Raw genomic sequence first — 13,706 nt, forward strand, 5'->3', positions numbered from 1 at the left:
TGACTTCTCTGCATTTTTGTTGATTACTTGATGAATTTGTATCTTGTGCTCCTTTGCAAGCACTACTGATCAAATATCCAGAAAACAGGTTCCAGAATTAGTTTTTCTGCTGTCTTTCAGCATTGTAGCCAAAGCAGTGTTCCTAACTGGACTGTCAGAGGCTGCTCCCCAAAACTGCCCAAGTAAAGTTTTTAGTTGTAGGCCCAGGAGAAACAAGTGTACTCTTTGGCTCATATTTTTAAAAAAAATTAGGCATATTGTTCGCCCATTCGCGTCTTCCTGGTACCATTGACATGATCTGCCAGCTGGCCTTGTGTAGGAACTGAGATTTCTGACCTTTCTACAACTGGTGAGCTGCAGTAGCTTAAGGCCCTAATACCCTTATTTGGTTTGGGCCTCGTTCCAGTGAAAACTGGCAGGCAGCAGTTACTCCGTTGACTTGCATCCATTTGAAGAGAAGTCAAATTTCTTGGCCACAGACTAGCTGTGGTAATGTGTGTTTACTAATCTGATATATCCATCTTGGATAATCCCTTTTTTAAAAAAGTATGGGAGATAGGGTGTGCAACATTGGTTATCTGGAATTTGGTTCTTTGTAATATTAGTGAGAAATGCTGTTTTGTCCTATGAAGTTACTATAACAGAATTTACAATTTCATCTAATGTCTTAATATTTCAATTCTCTTTAGATATCTTGCTCCACTCCAACCAGAGAATTTGTCTACCCTCATGTGGGCAAGGAGTTCGATTTGCAAGCTTGTTTGGCTGAAACCAATGAAGTTAGCTCTTGGTTAAACTAAAGGAGGCTGCTTGGTGTTGAGAATCTTGCATTGAGAAAACAGGTCTACAGTTGCTGTGGTGATCTCATGAACCTAAAGGGGCTTAGTGTTTTTGTTTTTTTTTTACATTGTATGCCATGTTGTGTAGATTTGTCTGTAATGTGCAGTGCAGCAAATCCATTAATGTAATTGCTTTTTGGTTACCTCTGAAATACACTTTTGCAACTAATTATAGTGGATAAGAGTGTCCAAAATCCAATGTTAAACCTTGTCCCTATGTAGGGTTGGGTTGACTTACCCCCCCCCCTCCCCCACACCCGCTGCAACAATTTTTTAAGATAAGGATAGTACATATCTTTGGGGAAATTATGGCACCAGAATGTCATGAATCCCACTTTCAAACATTGATGTTTCTTTGGCTTTAATGATGCTTTGCAACAAAACTTGGTTTCTTTCTGAACATCTCTGGGGCCTGGGGGAGAATTTGAGCCTTTTCGTCATTGGGTTGGGTCAACATGCAGGTGGAAATGTCAGAACTAACATGGACTATTTCTATCCTGTAGTTGCTAGATTACTCTTGTTATGTTTTCAGTGTTTTATTCTTGGAGGAGTGTCAATTATCTTGTTCAAAATCAGATGCAATATCTGTTGTTAAAGCAGTGCTAATTGCTGCTGTCTCCCATTTGAGATTGAATAAAGTTAACACTTTTTGTATCTTGGTAATGTTTGACCTGTGAATTTTAGAAATGCTGTCATGTGTTTTTGATTTAACAGATCTGCATAAATGTAATCCATTGGTGTAAAGTTTAATTTCCTAATGGAAAACTGTAATAAATTCAATTTTGTATTGTTTTTATTTTGTATTTAAAGCAACTTGTCTTGCATGTGGCCAGACTCCAGTTTGATATTGTAGACATCTGAAATTATTTGCTATTGAAATATAAATTGTTGAACTCAGCATTTTTAATATTTCTAGTTTTTTTTGTAAATCTGCAGCTGTACAATAAAACTTGGATTGCCTATTTATTGGCCTGTGGCTGTTCTAATTACATTTTGAAATATTGACTCATGGCTTCAAATTGCATACATATTTATCATGATTTCACCGGGCAATCATGTATATATAAAATCTGATCAGTTTGAAATGGAGAAACATCCAGTAAAACAAGCTGAATATGTAATATTATGAATGTAGAGGTAATACTAGAAAAATCTCTCATTGACCATGTCTGATTTGATTTGATGCATCTGTTTCTAGGTGAGGTAGGACACAGAAAAGTTGTAAATTGCTTCACTTAATGAAACTCTTAATTGGATAACTTCAGATTATTGTACCACGGTCAATATTCAGCATACAAATATACCATAGAGAAATGTGTAGGGTATTAAATATATTGAAACATTTTCTAGAAATCTTGCATATAGGTGGTTATTCATATCCATTGTACATGAAGCACCAAGAAACAATGAATTAGTTTATAGGTAAATACAAAATCAGGTGTACAGAAAAATCGTGTATCTTGACACGATGGACAAGAGGAAGTCATTGACAGAACTTCCATTATGGATGGTACTGTGTTTCTTTTAATGCCCACTGGAACAGGTGGAATATTAATTCATGACTCATGAAGAACATCTTCAATACAGAACTTCCTTTGAAACTGCATTGGGGTATAAACCTGGCTATTTGCTCCAGTGCTGAAAAGGGCCCTGTGGCACGATGCAGAACTGATGAAAAGGCCATTTGGCCCAAGTAAATTGTCCATCCTGCCTTCCATCAATATTTTCAGGTGTTTTTATTTCAGCGCTCTTACCTAGTCACTGTCCAGCTTGCCCTCTGTACTCTTGCATTAATTAGAAAATTCAAGTAGTTTTTCAATATATCCTACTTTTCAAAAACATTGGCTCAATTTGCATTAATTTTGGTTTGAGAGTACAAATGTTCGTACTTCTACAATATCTGATCCTTGTCGTATCCCACTAGTCATAGCCTGCCAATGCGTGAATGACCCATTTATTCCTATTCTCTGTTTTCTACCTGTTAGCCAATCCTTAATCCGTGGCAGTATATTGCCACCTATACCACGTGCTTTTATTTTGCTAATCAGCCTCCTGTGGGGAACTTTATCAAAAGCCTTCTGAAAATCCAAGTATACGATGTTCATCAACTCTTAGCAATTTTGTTCATAGTATTCTCAAAATATTTGGTGAAACATGATTTCCCATTCGCAAATCCGTGCTGACTATGCCCAATTAGATCATGATTATCCAAGTATCCATTTATCACATCCTTTATAATGGATTCTAGCATTTTCCCTACTACTGATGTAAGGCTAACAGGTTTGTTGTTCCCTGTTTTTTCTCTCCATCCCTTCTTAAATAGCCACCAAAAGCCTTCTGAAAATCCAAGTATACTACGTCCATCGACTCTCCTTTATCAATTTGTTAGTGACATCCTCAAGAAACTCCAACAAGTTGTAAGGCTAACAGGTCTGTAGTTTCCTGTTTTCTCTCTCCCTCCCTTCCTAAATAGTGGGTGACATTTGCTACTTTCCAAGCTTCAGGAACCATTCCAGAATCTACAGAATTTTCAGTGAAAACACAAAGAAATCATTTAGCTTTCTGCCATTTCTCTATTCCCCATTGAGTTCTCCTGACTCTGCCTGCAATGGACCCACACTTGTCTTAGCCAAATACTTACTTTTTACATACCTATAGAAGCTTTTACAGTCCATTTTTAAGTTTTTTGCTTGATTGCATACATATTCTATTCCTTTCTTTACCAGTTTCTTGGTCTTCCTTTGCTGTATTCTAAAATCTTTCCAATCCTCAGGTTACTACTATTTCTGACAACTACCTGCATTTATATGGTGCCTTTAATATGCCAATATGTTTCCCCACAGTATTTTTGAATTTAACATGTAGCCACAAGGAGATAAGAGGACAGATGACCAAAAGCTTGGTCAAAGGGATAGGTTTGAGGAGTGGGAAGTAGAGGGGTTTATGGTGAGATTCCAGAACATGGGGGCTTTGTGGCTGAAGGCACAACCACTGATAGTGGTGCAAAAAAATGGCGTGTGATGACCCTTATACTTTTATTTTCCTCCTGTGAAATATCCTTTTAATTCCAAAGTGAAACTGGGGAATATTTTGAAAAGGGTGTAATTGGACTTCCTAGCAAACATTTGGACTAGCAGTGTGACAAATCAGAGGAAGTGGAGGAATTCATTATGGAAAGAGGAAGAAATAGGTGTAAAAGGGAAGGTTTTCAGTGAGGGAGAAGAAAGATTTAAACTATATTGTGCCTTATGCTGACATTACATACTGACTGAACAATAAAAGTTATAGAGGAAGGAATAAATGGCCTACTTATTTTCCTAGATTCTTAGACAAGTATTGTAAATTGGTGTAGAATCAGAATGATAGACCCTGTGTTGTATCAGCCCATAATGCTTGTGAGATGGCTCTTAGGTGGAGCTATCAAATTTGTCCCACTCTACTGCTTTCCCCAGAGACGTGTAAATTTTCTCCCTTTAAGTATTTGTCCAATTCAATTTTAAAATTTACTCTTCAATCTATTTCACCTATTCTGTTAAGACAGTGCATTCCAGTTCATCACAACTCAGGGCCGAATTTTCTGCCCATCGGGCGCAGATCCGATCGCTGCTTGTGGTCGGGTCCGCACCACCATTTAACACGGGCGGGCCAATTAAGGCCTACCCAGCATGAATTACAGCTCCTGAGGACAGTGGGAGTGGGCAGGCGGTGGCGGGACTGCAATGACCGCTGGGTCCAAAGGCGACCCGGCAGCCTGTTTTAAAATTTTGCTGCAGCCTTTCAAAGGCTGAGAATCATGGCCAGTGGAAGGGCTCCCCAGAGTGCTGCTGGTAAGCAAGCCAGGCAGGAGGGTAGGGCATGGGGGCACTGTGCCTCTCGCTTTTCTGATGATTGCCTTGCTGCCCTCCTGGAGGACGTGGCAGCACAGCAGGAGGTCCTCGTACCCCAGGGTGGGAGGAGGAGGCCCCCCCACATGACCAAACGGGCCTGGGAAAAGGTGGTGGAGGTAGTGAGCTCCCGCGATGTGGTGCGGCGCACCTGGATCCAGGCTTCAACGACCTGTTGTGTGGTGGCCTAGGCAACTGCAGAGAGCCCATTTGGTGCTGGAAGGGTTAATGAGAAGTTGAATTGTATGCCTAGGCCTAAGAGAAAAATACTACAGCCTTGAGAAGAATACAATCCTGTCTGACCACAGTTGTAGGATGAGCCCTGAGACATTCCATTTTGTTCTTTTTCAGGCCGAATGTAATCAGGGTTGTGATAAGCAACTGTGTAACCAAACATCTGTTGTGAGGGAAATGGAAATTTACTGGAACATGGACTGGTCAGTTAACTTATGCAAATAAATGGATAGGTTTGTTGCAAAACTTACTGATTGGCTGTAAAAATGCTTTTAACAAGTCTGCGTGTATTCTGCTACGAGACTGTACAGCAGCTCTCATTGTGCTGTCTCCCTTGTACACAAGTAATAATGGGGTTTCTACTACGAAATGATTCCTCGGTGTGATTAATCTCCGACAGTTGCGTTCAGGGTGAGTACCATGTTGGCATTGGTCACTTAACGCAGCAGGTAGGCTTTCTCCCCTGCGCCCCCCACCCCCCCCCCCCCCCCCCCCCCCCACCAACCCCATGGTATCACAAGTGCACATCCAAATACTTCTTATATGTTATGAGGGTTTCTGCCTCTACCACCCTTTCAGGCAGTGTTCCAAATTCCCACCACCATCTGGGTGGAAAAATTCTTGCACACATCCCCTCTAAATCTCCTGCCTCTTACCTTAAATCTATGCCCCCTGGTTATTGATCCCTCCACCAAAGGGAAAAGTTCCTTCCTATGCCCCTCATAATTTTATACACCTCAATCATGTCCCCCCTCAATCTCCTCTGCTCCAGGGAAAATAACTCCAGTCTATCCAATCTCTCCTCATAACTAAAACTCTCCAGCCCAGGCAACATCCTGATAAATCTGGTTACTATCCTCATTGTTTATGCCATTATGCCCTGTATATCGAAGTATGTCAAAGGTCATTAACATATATCAAAAATAGCAGTGGTCTTCATTCTGACAACTGGGAAAACCACTGAAGACTTCCCTCCAGTCTGAAAAACAGATGGGCAACTTCAGTTACGTAGATCGATTGGAAAAGCTGGGGCTGTTTCCTTGGAGGTGGAGAGGAGATTTAATAGAAGCATTCAAAATCATGACGGGTCTGGAAAAGAGTAGACAGGGAGAACCAGAGGGCACCGATTTAAGTTGATTGGTAAAAGAAGCAATGGTGACATGAGGAAAAGCTTTTCCCACACAAGGAGTAGTTAGGAACTGGAATGCACTGTTCAATCGAAGCATTCAAGAGGGAATTAGATCATTATCTTGGGAGGAAAAGGTGGCGTTAGGTGAATTGCTCCTTCAGAAGACCAGCACAGACACGAAAGGCCGAATGGCCTCCTTCTGTGCTGTAACCATTCTCTGATTCCATACTTAGAGAAGGTGAGTTCAAAGCTCACCCAGGGCAGTTTGTGAATTTAGTCTTTGCCTAGTTAGGTTGGCATTGACGAGTCTACTGACCAAACCAGTGTGATTTCCAATCGAAAGCAGCACCATAAATTAGCTGAATAATGCACCAACATTAATATAAAAACAAAAAGCTAAAAGCTACTGCGGATGCTGGAAATCCAAAACAAAAACAGAATTACCTGGAAAAACTCAGCAGGTCTGGCAGCATCGGCGGAGAAGAAATCAGTTAACGTTTCGAGCCTTCATGGCCCTTCGGCAGAACTGAAGCATAGTTAGAAGAAGAGAGAAATATAAATTGGTTTAAGGTGGGGGGGTGGGGGGGGGTGGCGGGGAGAGAGAGACATTGAGGGTGTGGTGATTGTGGAGATGAGCAGATAATCAAAAGATGTCACAGACAAAAGGGTCAAAGAGGTGTTTTGTCTGAGAAAAGTGCTAATTACGTCACATCAACAATTTCCAGTTCCCTGGCCCCAACCGCTTCCTCTTCGCCATGGATGTCCAATCCCTCTACACCTCCATCCCCCACCAGGATGGTCTGAGGGCCCTTAGCTTCTTCCTTGAACAGAGGCCCCAACAATCCCCATCCACCACTACTCTCCTCCGTCTGGCTGAACTTGTTCTCACACTGAACAATTTCTCCTTTAACTCCTCTCACTTCCTCCAAATAAAAGGTGTGGCTATGGGTACCCGCATGGGCCCCAGCTATGCCTGTCTCTTTATGGGATATGTGGAACATTCCTTGTTCCAGTCCTACTCCGGCCCCCTCCCACAACTCTTTCTCCGGTACATCGATGATTACTTCGGTGCTGCTTCATGCTCTCCTCGGGACCTGGAAAAATTTATTAATTTTGCTTCCAATCTCCACCCCTCCATCATTTTCACATGGTCCATCTCTGACACTTCTCTTCCCTTCCTTGACCTCTCTGTCTCAATTTCTGATGATAGACTGTCCACCAATATCCATTACAAGCCTACCGACTCCCACAGCTACCTCGACTACAGCTCCTCACACCCCGCTTCCTGTAAGGACTCCATCCCATTCTCTCAGTTCCTTCGCCTCCATCGCATCTGTTCTGATGACGCTACCTTCAAAAACAGCTCCTCTGACATGTCCTCCTTCTTCCTTAACTGAGGTTTTCCACCCACGGTCGATGACAGGGCCCTCAACCGTGTCCGGCCCATATCCCGCGCATCCACCTTCTCCTCCTTCCCAGAAACATGATAGGGTCCCCCTTGTCCTCACTTATCACCCCACCAGCCTCCGCATTCAAAGGATCATCCTCCGCCATCTCCAGCATGATGCCACCACCAAACACATCTTCCCTTCACCCCCCCTGGCGGCATTCCGTAGGGATCATTCCCTCCGGGATACCCTGGTCCACTCCTCCATCACCCCCTACTCCTCAACCCCCACTTATGGCACCTCCCCATGCCCACGCAGAAGATGCAACACCTGCCCCTTCACTTCCTCTCTCCTCACCGTCCAAGGGCCCAAACACTCCTTTCAAGTGAAGCAGCATTTCACTTGCATTTCCCCTAACTTAGTCTACTGCATTCGTTGCTCCCAATGCGGTCTCCTCTACATTGGAGAGACCAAACGCAAACTGGGTGACCGTTTTGCAGAACACCTGCGGTCTGTCCGCAAGAAAGACCCAAACCTCCCTGTCGCTTGCCATTTTAACACTCCACCCTGTTCTCTTGCCCACATGTCTGTCCTTGGCTTGCTGCATTGTTCCAGTGAAGCCCAACGCAAACTGGAGGAACAGCACCTCATCTTCCGACTAGGCACTTTACAGCCTTCCGGGCTGAATATTGAATTCAACAACTTTAGATCTTAAACTCCCCCTCCCCCCATCCCCACCCCGTTTCTCCACCCCCCCCCGCTTTTTTTTTCAATAATTTATATAGATTCTTCTTTCCCCACCTATTTCCATTATTTTTAAATCTAAAACTAAAACCTTGTTAACCTTTCCACCCCACCCCCACTAGAGCTGTACTTTGAATATCCTGCCTTCCATTCTTAATTAGCACTTATCTCAGACAAAACACCTCTTTGACCCTTTTGTCTGTGACATCTTTTGATTAACTGCTCATCTCCACAATCACCACACCCTCAATGTCTCTCTCTCCCCCCCCACCACCGCCCTCAATGTCTCTCTCTCCCCCCCCACCACCGCCCTCCCCCACCCCTAAACCAATTTATATTTCTCTCTTCTTCTAACTATGCTTCAGTTCTGCCGAAGGGCCATGAAGGCTCGAAACGTTAACTGATTTCTTCTCCGCCGATGCTGCCAGACCTGCTGAGTTTTTCCAGGTAATTCTGTTTTTGTAATGCACCAACATTGCCATCCGGGTACCCCCGCCAGTGACTGCGCCCCGCAGCCTGAGCAGCGGCTCCTCCCACCAAGCCCTTACCCTGCCACCGCTGCTGTCCAATCGCAGCCTCGCTCTGGCCGAGCGGCGACGCTTCGGTTGCTATGGGCCGCTGTGGCCAATGGGATTTCGCTTTGCTGCGCCGTGCGGCCTATGGGAGGTTCCGCCAGCCGTTGGTGGCTGGCGTGCGGCTGTGGGGGCGGTTTGAAGAGATTCCGGGAGGCGGCCCGATGGCGGTGGCCGGTTACTGACTGACTGCCCATGGGGTCGGCACCAGGACCCGGGGCCCAGGCCTCTCGTGTTTATCCGTAGGTAAGCGATGTCTGCCCTGGTCCTTGGCAGTTGAAAGGAAGCCGGCGAGTCATGTGATGTAAACACAGGCTGTGATCCCGGGGTTGCTGGGTTGGGGCTATGTGAGCTCGGCCACGCCCAGCAACCTCTGACCTGGAACGCGGGGGGGGGGGGGGGGGGTGGCTGCGGTCACCCTCGGATATCTGGGGTGCTCCTGACTGCTCTGCTCCCCCACCCCCTTCCTATTCGACTGTGAAATAGGGGGTCTCCAATAGGCCTCGAAACTGAGAGCTTGAGGAGCAAATCTACAGGGAAATTACAGAGATGCGCAGGAACTATAAAGTGCGATATCGGGGGTCTTTAAATACCCCAATCAAGTATCAATTTAGATAATGTTAGAGCAGAGGGAAAGGAGGGGGAGGAATTTCTGTAAAGTGTTCAGGAGAACTGCCTGGACCAGTATGTTCTTTGTCCAAGTAGAAGGAGGCATAACAAAAACAGAATTACCTGGAAAAACTCAGCAGGTCTGGCAGCATCGGTGGAGGGGAAATCAGTTGACGTTTTGAGTACTCATGACCCTTCGGCAGAACTGAGTATAGTTAGGAGAGAGGTGAAATATAAGCTGGTCTAAGGTGGCCGGGGGGGGGGGGGGCGGGGAGAGAAGTTGAGGGTGGGGTGATTGTGGGGATAAACAAGCAGTGATAGGAGCAGATAATCAAAAGATGTCACAGACAAAATGATCAGAGGTGTTGAAGGTGGTGATATTGTCTAAGAAAAGTGCTAATTAAGAATGGAAGGCAGGATACTCAAGGTACAGCTCTAGTGGGGGTGCGGTGGAAAGACTAACAACGTTTTAGTTTTAGATTTAAAAATAATGGAAATAGGTGGGAAAAGAAGAATCTATATAAATTATTGGAAAAAAAAGGGGGAGGGGGGAGAAACGGGGTGGGGAGGGGGAGTTTAAGATCTAAAGTTGTTGAATTCAATATTCAGCCCGGAAGGCTGTAAAGTGCCTAGTCGGAAGATGAGGTGCTGTTCCTCCAGTTTGCGTTGGGCTTCACTGGAACAATGCAGCAAGCCAAGGACAGATATGTGGGCAAGAAAACAGGGTGGAGTGTTAAAATGGCAAGCGACAGGGAGGTTTGGGTCTTTCTTGCGGACAGACCGCAGGTGTTCTGCAAAACGGTCGCCCAGTTTGCGTTTGGTCTCTCCAATGTAGAGGAGACCGCATTGGGAGCAACGAATGCAGTAGACTAAGTTAGGGGAAATGCAAGTGAAATGCTGCTTCACTTGAAAGGAGCGTTTGGGCCCTTGGACGGTGAGGAGAGAGGAAGTGAAGGGGCAGGTGTTGCATCTTCTGCGTGGGCATGGGGAGGTGCCATAGGTGGGGGTTGAGGAGTAGGAGGTGATGGAGGAGTGGACCAGGGTATCCCGGAGGGAATGATCCCTACGGAATGCCGCCGGGGGGGGTGAAGGGAAGATGTGTTTGGTGGTGGCATCATGCTGGAGATGGCGGAGGATGATCCTTTGAATGCGGAGGCTGGTGGGGTGATAAGTGAGGACAAGGGGGACCCCATCATGTTTCTGGGAAGGAGGAGAAGGTGGATGCACGGGATATGGGCCGGACACGGTTGAGGGCCCTGTCATCGACCGTGGGTGGAAAACCTCAGTTAAGGAAGAAGGAGGACATGTCAGAGGAGCTGTTTTTGAAGGTAGCGTCATCAGAACAGATGCGATGGAGGCGAAGGAACTGAGAGAATGGGATGGAGTCCTTACAGGAAGCGGGGTGTGAGGAGCTGTAGTCGAGGTAGCTGTGGGAGTCGGTAGGCTTGTAATGGATATTGGTGGACAGTCTATCATCAGAAATTGAGACAGAGAGGTCAAGGAAGGGAAGAGAAGTGTCAGAGATGGACCATGTGAAAATGATGGAGGGGTGGAGATTGGAAGCAAAATTAATAAATTTTTCCAGGTCCCGAGGAGAGCATGAAGCAGCACCGAAGTAATCATCGATGTACCGGAGAAAGAGTTGTGGGAGGGGGCCGGAGTAGGACTGGAACAAGGAATGTTCCACATACCCCATAAAGAGACAGGCATAGCTGGGGCCCATGCGGGTACCCATAGCCACACCTTTTATTTGGAGGAAGTGAGAGGAGTTAAAGGAGAAATTGTTCAGTGTGAGAACAAGTTCAGCCAGACGGAGGAGAGTAGTGGTGGATGGGGATTGTTGGGGCCTCTGTTCAAGGAAGAAGCTAAGGGCCCTCAGACCATCCTGGTGGGGGATGGAGGTGTAGAGGGATTGGACATCCATGGCGAAGAGGAAGCGGTTGGGGCCAGGGAACTGGAAATTGTTGATGTGACGTAAGGTGTCAGAGGAATCACGGATGTAGGTGGGAAGGGACTGGACAAGGGGAGAGAGAAGGGAGTCAAGATAACGAGAAATGAGTTCCGTGGGGCAGGAACAGGCTGACACAATCGGTCTGCCAGGACAGTTCTGTTTGTGGATTTTGGCATTGCTGGATCTGATGCAGGAGAATGAAGTGGTCCAAGTGGAGTGTCTGTGAAGGAACAGTTGTGTAAGATTGACCAAAGCTATGTGCAATACTCCAGGTGTGGTCTCACCAATGCTCTACACAGTTGTAACAAGACCCCCCTACTTGCAACCTGCCTTCACAATCTGTCTTCAGAGCCTTTTGTCTTGTGAGATGATTGTTTGTGCCATGGTGGTCAACTGTGTGTTGAACATCACTTTGTGTGGCTCAGGAGCCCCACTTTGGCATGACAATGTGGAAAACTGCAATGTGCTGTCTACAAAAAAACAAAACTCCAATCTGGCCAATTACTACCCCAAATAAAAACAGAAAATGCTGGAAAAACTCAGCAGGTTTGACAGCATCAATGGAGAGAGGAACAGAATTAATGTTTTGAGTCTGCATGACCCTTCTTCAGAGCTACAGAGAAGTAGAAATTTGATGAAGTTTATACTGTTTAAGGGGGCTGGAACAAGTGAAGCTGGATGGAAGGCCAGTCATAGGTGGGGGCTAAGGAGAGTGACAAAAATGTCATGGACCCCATCTATCTACTCAGAATCATTAACAAAGTAATAAGAAGTGTTATTAACAGTGCTATCAAGCAGCACTTACGCAGCAATACCTTAATCTCTGCTCAGTTTGGGTTCTGCAAAGTAACTCAGCCGCTGACCTCATTAGTCTTGGTCCAAACATGGATAAAAGAGCAAACTCTAGAGGGGAGCTGAGAGTGACTGCCTTTGACATCAAGGCAGCATATGACTTGAGTGTGGCATCAAGGAAACCAAACAAAACTGAAGTCACTGGGAATCAGGGAGGAAAACTCTCCATTAGTTGGAGCCATACTTAGCGCAAAGGAAGATGATTGTGGTTGTTGGAGGTCAATAATCTCAATCCCAGGACATCACTGCAGGAGTTCCTCAAAGTAGTACCCTAGTTCCAGCCATCTTCAGCTGCTTCATCAATGACCTTCCCTCCAACACAAGGACAGAAGTAGGGATGTTTGCTGACAGTTGTGCAGTGTTTAGTACCCTTTGGAACTCCTCAGTTACTTAAGCAATAAGTGCCTACATGCAGTACATGTGGACAACATTCTGACATGGGCTGGTAAATGGCAAGTAACTGTCATGCCTCAAGTACGAGGCAATGAACAGTGGAGAATCTAATCATCTTCCCTTGACATTGAATGGCATTACTGTCACTGAATCCCCCACCATCAACATCCTGAGGGTTAGTGTTGAACAGTATCCATTAGTGTGATGTAAACCACCTGTAATTTAAAAAAATATCTATATACTAGTAAAGACCAGCAAAACATTTGCAGTAAAATTAAAGTACTGTTGCAATAAAGATATTGTTAAATCCCCATCCCATGCCATTTCCATCCTTCACGTGGCATCCACTCTTGTGCCATACCCATCCTATTCCTTTTGTCCTTCTCACATCATTCCTATTTCATCTCCCAAACTTCTCCTTCCTGTGCCATTCCCATCCCTCCATGTCATTGCATCTCATCACCCATTCTGTAAGCTCCATGCTATTCCTCCCATGCCATTCCCCCCATGCAACGCCACCCTCACTCCCATGCAACACCACCCTCACTCCCATGCTGTCCAACTGCTCCTTGCCATTCACATCCTTCCTGCCAGGGTAACATTATTGCTGGGCTTCTCTTATCTTCCCACTAACCCCCCCTCCCCCTGCCACCTCCACCCCACCCTGCTACTGCAGCTACCCATAGATCTCAGATTTTCCACTTAAAATTAGTGAATTTTATTCCTCCCTCATTGGAGCAAAGTGATATGCTTTAGATCAAAGCTTCAGCCCTGATGTGAACTTTATCACTAATTGGATATGGATTACAGACACAATGTCCTACAGTTCGTGCATCCAATTAAATCTGTTTATAAATAGCCTATAAGTATTTCTGCTAGTTTACACTGGCAGTTTGTGGTGCATCATGGCAGGAATAAACATTCTGCATAGGACTGAGGGAAAACAGAGCACAGGGGTAAGAGACCAATAAGTTAAATTCAGTGTCTGAATTTAGAAAGGAGTATATGTAAAAATAGTTAAATATAGATCTTCTGTTTGTATTGACTCTGTGTCATTTCTTACTACTTACTGCTTTGGAAATTGGGCTGCTTCAACAAAGTTTAATCATGT

The 13,706-nt window shown here is 45.2% G+C and overlaps 2 protein-coding genes across 4 annotated transcripts in view; both read left to right on the forward strand.

The window, feature by feature from the left end:
* Nucleotides 1-1,805, forward strand: part of slbp (stem-loop histone mRNA binding protein) — a 28,421-nt gene extending 26,616 nt beyond the window's left edge. Inside the window, exon 8 of the mRNA XM_078553431.1 lies at nt 690-1,805. Coding sequence (XP_078409557.1) covers nt 690-800 — 111 coding nt within the window. The 3' untranslated portion in view covers nt 801-1,805. The remainder of the gene's footprint in view (nt 1-689) is intronic.
* Nucleotides 1,806-8,886: 7,081 nt separating this feature from the next.
* Nucleotides 8,887-13,706, forward strand: part of ccdc142 (coiled-coil domain containing 142) — a 220,478-nt gene continuing 215,658 nt past the window's right edge. For 2 of the 3 annotated variants that reach the window (XM_078553385.1, XM_078553404.1), the window contains exon 1: nt 8,887-9,036. The gene's annotated coding sequence lies outside the window, so the exon portion shown is untranslated. Of the gene's footprint in view, nt 9,085-13,706 lie in introns of all 3 variants that reach the window. The other variant, XM_078553394.1, reaches the window with a different exon arrangement.

The sequence above is a fragment of the Cetorhinus maximus genome, chromosome 1 (genome assembly GCF_964194155.1).
Source record: "Cetorhinus maximus chromosome 1, sCetMax3.hap1.1, whole genome shotgun sequence".
NCBI classification, from domain to species: Eukaryota; Metazoa; Chordata; class Chondrichthyes; order Lamniformes; family Cetorhinidae; genus Cetorhinus; species Cetorhinus maximus.